This window comes from Manis javanica, chromosome 2 (genome assembly GCF_040802235.1).
Source record: "Manis javanica isolate MJ-LG chromosome 2, MJ_LKY, whole genome shotgun sequence".
Classification (NCBI taxonomy): domain Eukaryota; kingdom Metazoa; phylum Chordata; class Mammalia; order Pholidota; family Manidae; genus Manis; species Manis javanica.
Window position 1 is genome coordinate 207,881,750 of NC_133157.1, and position 7,630 is coordinate 207,889,379.

A 7,630-nucleotide genomic window follows, 5' to 3' on the forward strand; every position below is an offset into this window, starting at 1 on the left:
AAAAATAAAGAAGAAAATGGATAAGGAGTGCAAGTGTGATAAAGAGAACGGGCTGGAATTTAAGTAGGATAGATAAGAAAGGCTCATTGGGAGAGTATGAGCCATGGGGATATCTGAAGTCAGAAAATTAGCAAGTACAAAGGTCCTACAGTGGGAGCATGCTTACTGTGATCAATGAATATGAGGGGGGAGTGAAGCTACAGTGAAACAATAAGGGAGAAAATAGGAAATGATGAGTTTAGTAGCACAAGACACTGAGTTGAGGGTGGGGAGAGATCATGTGGGGACTCTTAGCTCTTTTTCAGACTTTGGCTTTTATGCTAAGTGAGATGGAAATCCATTGGAGAGAGGTGGAGTGATAAATATGAATATATTGTAACCAGGTCATTAGGATATCATTATTATTTTGCAGGGTGGAAATGGGGAGACCAACTCCAGTAGGCAAAGGGCAGAGCCAGAGAAAACTGATGGAAGGTAACTAAAATGTATATGCAAAAAATGATTGTGGCTTGGACCAGGACTGTGTGAGTGGAGGTGGTAAAATGAATGTCTTCTGAATATGGCTTCAAGACATAGCTGGCCAGATTTGCTAACAGATCAGACTTGGAGTATGAGAAAAAAGAAAGGAGTGAAAATATGACTGCAGGAAAAGTTAATCTCTTCCCTCCTTCCACAACACCAAAAAGATTTTGAAAACTTTTACTCATCAGGCCTCTCCTTTGTATGTGTTAGTTTTGTAGTATTTTACCTATATCTTGCTTTGAACTATCCAAGTGAATCATTGTTACACTTACTGTTTTATAAACAGCTATTGCCATTTAGATTTGTCCACAGTAATATCTGTTGTTTTTCTGGACTCACCTAACTTGTAGCATACCCCTTCCTTCTGTATTCAACTTCCTTTTATCTAAAGTTTATTATATCAGCTATTAATTTATTGCTTCTCAGATCCACATTCTCCTTTCAATATTCGCTCTGCAATCATGGAAGAAATTCCTTTAAGCATTCCTTCTTAAAGTTGAGTGTGATTCAAGCTTTCTCCATAGAGGGCATGGAGAGGTACTGCAGTAGAAAGGAGTTGTGCTGTTTCTGGATGCACCTGTCAGTCAGCCATGTGGGTATGAGGACATTCAGTGGTGCACTGCCCCAGACACACAACCGGAACATACGGTCCCTTGGCAGTCTTGTAGCTCCAGCCTGGCCTGATGATCACCTTTCGTGGTCCTCTCAATAGGGGGACTGTGAGTGCTGCCCACAGTGGCCCTCTGAACACGCACCCCCTTCTGCAGAAGTTTGCCTCCCATGATGCTGGCCTGTGATTTCATGCTTCTGGCATCTTGACTTCTTCTGTTTGCCTCTGTTCTGGGAGGTTTGTCTTCTGTAGCCTTCCTGATACTACCACCTTCCCAACAGGAACAACACACAGTATGCTGAAGACCTCTTGCCCACACCAGTGCCCCCACCTGCCCTGTACATCTGCATGACTGGCCACTACCTGTGACATGCCAGTGGTTTGCTTCTGCACCTTGGAGTGTTTTGAAGGTACTCTTGTCATTTTCACTCTAGTCGCATTTAAGATCTTCTCTTTGTCTATGGTGTTCTGCCATTTGACAGTGATGTTTCCAGCCCCTCCCAACTCCTATTAGGTTCTTCTTGCATGTCTAAATATGAGAATCTATGCTCTTCATCAACTCTAGAATATTCTCATCCATTTTCTCTTCAAACATTCTCTTTTCCTTATTCTCCCTACCCTTTCCTCCTGTGCTCCTATTAGATAAAAGTTAGGCTTCTTTCTAATCCCATTTTTGTAACCTCTCTTTCATATTATCTATCTGTTTACCTTCTGTGTTGATAATTTCTTTGGATCTACCTTCTATTTTCCCCAATTCTCTCTTCCAAGCTATTAATCTGAAATTTAATCCAGCCATTGATTTCCTAATATAAATAGCTCCAGTTTATATTTCCAGAAGTTCTATTTGATTCCTTTTCAAATTTACCTGTTCTTTCTTCAGTTTCTTATTCTTTTATCTTTTACTAAAGTCCTTTTGTAGTTCTTTAATCATTCTAAAAGCACTTATTCTGTAACTTTTGTATGACAATTCTGTCTGTGCTTCCTGCCATTTGTTGTGTCTGCTGAGTCTCCTGATGGAAAAAAATTTTCCTCAACTGCTTTATAATTTTTCATTGGAAGTTTTCCTTCATAAAGGATTTCTCCATAAAAATGCCATATGTCATAGTTGAGAGTACATCCTTCAGAAGAAAAATTTGGCCTCCTGAAAAATGCCCAAACCATTTTTTATGTTAGTTTGTCACCATGGAATTCTGAAACCATGCAGATAGTAAACAGTATGATCACTTATTCAAGGGAAAAGATGCCAATGGTTTAATTTATCAGAAGGAACTTTGTTCCCACTTAGAGTCCAGGCTGATAGAGAAGGTTCCTTGTTATCTCACTGTGGCAGGGGGCCATTTATGTCCAGTCTATCCTTTCACTAAAATGGTAGCCCTTGAAAGGTCAGACTTAATACAGTGGTCTTATCTATAATCCTTTGTCTCATGTGGGCCGACACCACCCTAGGCTAGTATGACTGTCTACCATCCATTCTAGGACTTCCACAGTTCCACAGTACCAACTCACCTGTTCATAGGTCTCTTGGTACCCTGTGTCTTCCATTACTTATTGATGAATTATGCATTCAAAAGGATGTTATCTATATTTTTTTTTGAGAGGGCATCTCTCATATTTATTGATCAAATGGTTGTTAACAACAATGAAATTCTGTATAGAGGACTTAATGCACAGTCATTAATCAACCCCAAGCCTATATCTCAACAGTCTTCAATCTTCTGAAGCATAACAAACAAGTTCTTACATGGTGAACAAGGTCTTACATAGTGAATAAGTTCTTACATGGTGAACAGTGCAAGGGCAGTCATATCACAGAAACTTTCAGTTTTGATCACGCATCATGAACTATAAACAATCAAGTCAGATATGATTATTCGTTTGATTTTTATACTTGATTTATATGTGAATCCCACATTTCTCCCTTATTATTATTATTATTTTTTTAAATAAAATGATGAAGTGGTAAGTAGATGCAAGATAGAGGCAGAAAACATAATTTAGTGCTGTAAGAGGGCAAATGTAGATGGTCAGGTCTGTGCCTATAGACTAAGTATTAATCCAAGCTAGACAAGGGCAACAAAGGATGTTGTCTATATTTTAACTGGCATTTTGAAGTGTTTTTTTTTTAGGAGAGTTTTGGTTTATCTATTCTATTGTATTTCCAGAGAAAGAAGTATGTTTATTATTTTTAAATATTTCCCATAGTAAAATGTAGGTTGTCCTCATTCTGGCACAAACAATTGTAAAAAAACACTGCATTGCAACTAGTATTACAACTGGCAGAGGAGAAATGTAATTTTCCTATTGATAACCCTTTGTTTCCCAAAGTGTTTCTGTTGAACTAAAAGTCTAAGCACAGAGAACACGTTTTTATTTAAGTCTTCTGATCATATTAATTAGTGAATATTTTCAAAGTGCTTTTTGAGATGAAACCATTATTCATCAGCAAACCCAATTTTTTTTTTTATAATGATGACTCCTTTTAAAGATGCTAATTGGCCCACCTGCCATGAAAGAACGATTTCACCTTTGCATTAATGACTGAAACAACATACCTAGGGATCCTATTTATGAATTCATAAGTGAAATCTTCATAGGCAAGAAATATATACTTTTACTGTTACAACAGGAATGCAAATTCATGGCAATGAAACTGAATGTTTTGGCAATGCACTGCCTGAAAATGGAATGTTGCTTGTGTGGGAGCCGCAAGAGAAAACCCATTGTTTCTGTATATGTGAGAAATATTTCCATATCTCTCAGCAGAATAGACTTTACTGGCATAGTCCATTCTCAACATCTGTCTTGTAAATATTGTTTTATGCTATTTCTATTCTGTTCCTAAAGGGAAGAAAATTATTAAGTGGTATTTTCACCATTTAAAGGAAAATAACAGTAATAAGTAATTATCAGTGACAAGAAGAAGGTTTCTCTCAGGTTCTTTTCTAACATGCAAATAGTGTATATTATATTCTCTATAATGTTATCCAAATATTTCTTGGCACTTTTTTCAAAAGTATATTTTTATCCATGCTGTATTTCAGGGGATATCAAATGTTTAATATGGCATTGAAATTGACTTGATTTTTTTCCCAAGGGCTAAAATTATTTTTTATAAATCTTCCCTACAGATTCAAAACTATTTGGAAGGCAGCAATAATAGCCCTCTCATCTGAGAAATGTGAGAGGGCTATAAAAATCTTGCATGGAAAGCCAAGTACACTACAGCTCTCATAAACCTTAAATCTAAAAATAAACCTTTTCATGACATTTGTTTGAAAAAAGAGTTGTTCTCAGAGAATATTCTAGAAATTAATTTAATCCAAATGTCTCATTAAAAAGAAATTAGTTTTGAAGTCTTTGTTCCATAATAAAACAATCTAGTATATGAACAATGCACTAGTTGTCAAGGAGGCATTTGGAGATAGTGGGTTAACTCTTTCATGGGCCCAGGTGCCTTTGAATGGACTAAAGCACTCATTTATTAAAGCAATACCCCAGGATCAGAAGAGCTAAGGGAAGGTGCTTAAATTATTCTCAGCAACCAGATTCTATCACAGGATAGTCTATCTGATTCATTATATAAAATGAATCCAACAGGAATTTTGAAAATCTGATGATATACATAATGTTGAGAATTTGGTGTCTTTTTTCTTAATTTAAAAAATTGGGTTGTTGGTTTATGGATTTTATACTATATAAGCTTTGCTGTGTCTAAATAAAAAATTTCAAATAACTAGACAAAGAAACTCTTTACCACCAAAGAAGTTAATTAGATACATTTCAGGGGGCTGCAGGTATGTGTAAAATTTAAGATTTGGATGCTTACCTTTATGTATTGTACTAGGTGGTGGGTACATTAAAGGTGAATATAACACTGTCTGTGCTGTCAATAGTCCCAAGTCCAGAAGGGAAGCAGACTCATAAATCTGTATTTATAAAATAATGTAGTAAAATGACAGTATACGCTTCAACGTGCCTTGATGGCAGAAAGGAAGGAGTGATTAATTCCACTTGGAAAGCTTAGAGAGGACTTCCTTAGGAGGTATTTGTATGAAGATTGAAAGCTAAGGAGGAATTGTCTAGGTAGATAAGGGGAACAAAAGTCATCCCAGCAGATGTATGAAATATGACAGCAGATTAGGAGAACTGTAAAAAGTAAGTGTAACTGGATCACGACGTATACCCAAGAAAATAGTGGAATTGGGGTTCCAGAGACATATACAAACATATATTATACTTGAATATTTCAGCTATTTTATAAAGGTACCCAAGGGTCAGATTATGTCAAGAATGGCGTATTTTGTAACAAATTACAAATTGAGTGCCTTAAAACAACACACATTTATTATCTCACAGTTTGCATGGGTCAGGATTCTAGACATGGCTTAGCTGGGTCCTGCATTCAAGGTATCACAAGGATACAGTTAAGATGTCTATTGTCTGTATTTTTCACCTGGAGGCTTATCTGGGGCAAAATTCACTTCCAAGCTCATTCAGGTTATTGATAGAGCTAATTTATATGCGGTTGTATGAGTAAAGTTCCCAGCTCTTTGCTAGCTTGTTAGCTAGAGGCTGCTCTCACATACTAGAGGCTGCCCACAGTTCCTTATCATGTGGCTTTCTCCCTAGGCAGTTCTCAGTACAGCAGTTTGCTTTTTCAAAGTCAGTAGGAAAGTATCTCTCCACTTTGGTAAGACAGAATCTTATATAATGTAGCCTAATCAAAGAAGTGATATCCCATCACCATTACCATATTCTATTGGTTATAAGGAAGCCACTAGTTTTTCCTTCAATCAAAGGGAGGGAATTATACAAGAATGTAACTCATTCAGAGGTCACCATAAGATATGCCTGCCTCACAGGGCTTGGAGGGATCTTTCAGTAGAATCAAATAGAAACTGAGTAAACTGTTTGGTTTTTTTTAGTCTTCCAACAGTTTATTAGAAAGAATGTAGACATTAAAAAAAATCCTCCCTGTCATGAACATAAATTGAGGTTTTCAGCCCTGGGACAGCTGAATCAAAAAAAGAAAAAAATCCAATAGTGTATTAACATTTTTTTCACTCATTTGCCATACTGACAGTGTAAATACAAATTCGGTCTCAATGTAGACTCTCAAACAACAATGTACAGCTTTTCTTCGTCCTCCATGCTAAGAGATGTAAAAGTTTAAGGGTCAAACAACACCAAGTTAGGACATTTACTAGTTTTAGCTAAGATGTATCTGAAACACTGACAAGGTTATCACTTGTGTAGTTATGTGAAGTACATTTTTTGAAAAATAAAACCTTAGTGGAATAATCCTGAGGGATATAGCAGAGGAACAACAGGTTACCAGTTTAAGTGATCTGTTTTCAGTCACTTTGAGCCCATGTTCCAAGATCTAAAATTTAATTATCTTTCCTTAATCTGGGCACTTTCTATCATGTCAGTATCTATATTATGAAGTAAAGGAGACTGAGGTGAAATGTTTTTAATCACAACTGCTGTTATCAATTGCCTGGACCTCAACAGCATCATGGAAGTCTGGGAAATGTTCATGTGAAAGGTTACTTACTGCCTTAGCTGACTTAAAATTGCCCCATACAATGGTACATATCGACCCTTAGTGAAGCTGTTAAAAAAAAAAACAGGTTGAAAAATGGGTTAAAGGAGGCAAATACAACATCTGCCTTTAGAGCTATCAACTTGGGAATTCTCTCAATTACAAAATCCTGCAGAAGTTATTTTTCTTTCTCAAAATTCGTTGACAACATTCCTTACTCCAGGTCTGGCATTTTTTCATCGCCACTGTCTTGTGAATTGTCATCTGCTCCATCTACTTCTGGTAAATCTACATCCTCGTCACCACCCATGTTCATCATCTCAGAGAAACTGTCAAAATTAGACATCTCTTCATCTGAATCATCTCCCCAGTCTTTCCAATTATTGAAGTCCACACTAAGCCAATTAAGCTTTGCCCGTTCTTTTGTTAACCTTGGCCACGACTGGCCAGATTCTCCTTTTCGTAAACAACATAAAATTGATCTGTCAGTTCTTTTATGCTTAGAATCATTTGGATCAATACACTGAGAAAGATCGATTTCATTTAAATGTTTAAAATGATCACTTCCTCCAAGACAACTGAATGTAAGTTTGGATTTTTCAAAATTTACATTAACATCCTTACTGTCTTCAACACAAAATTCTATGAAGACATAGTCCCTTCGATCATACCACTTTGCAGAAGCGGGCTGCATCGCAAACCGGGCGGGGGACGGGTGAACGCGTGGGCAGGCCTCTCCGGCGGCGACAACTACGGGGCAGTCGACTCCTCTACCGTGACGACTGCGGAGCTTTCTCCGCGGTCACGGCCTCCTCTCGCTTCCCCCGGGCGACGGAGACGGCGACGGCGCACTCGACCTGGGTTCCCACAATGCACCGCGCCGAGAGCCGCTCCTCAGGCCGGGGAGGAGAGAAGTGTAAGAAAAGCGGCGCGAGGACAGAGGACGAGCGTGT

General features: G+C 37.7%; 1 protein-coding gene across 1 annotated transcript; it reads right to left on the reverse strand.

Annotated features, from left to right (window-relative positions):
• Positions 1-6,453: 6,453 nt before the first annotated feature.
• LOC140845456 (prostaglandin E synthase 3-like) lies at positions 6,454-7,630 on the reverse strand. The gene has a single exon (XM_073219572.1). It carries the CDS (start codon positions 7,369-7,371, stop codon positions 6,892-6,894), a length of 480 nt encoding a protein of 159 aa, XP_073075673.1. The 5' UTR covers positions 7,372-7,630; the 3' UTR covers positions 6,454-6,891.

Bases quoted from the DNA above. Each gene is read 5' to 3' on its own strand.
- LOC140845456 (XM_073219572.1), bottom strand. From the start codon at position 7,371: ATGCAGCCCGCTTCTGCAAAGTGGTATGATCGAAGGGACTATGTCTTC.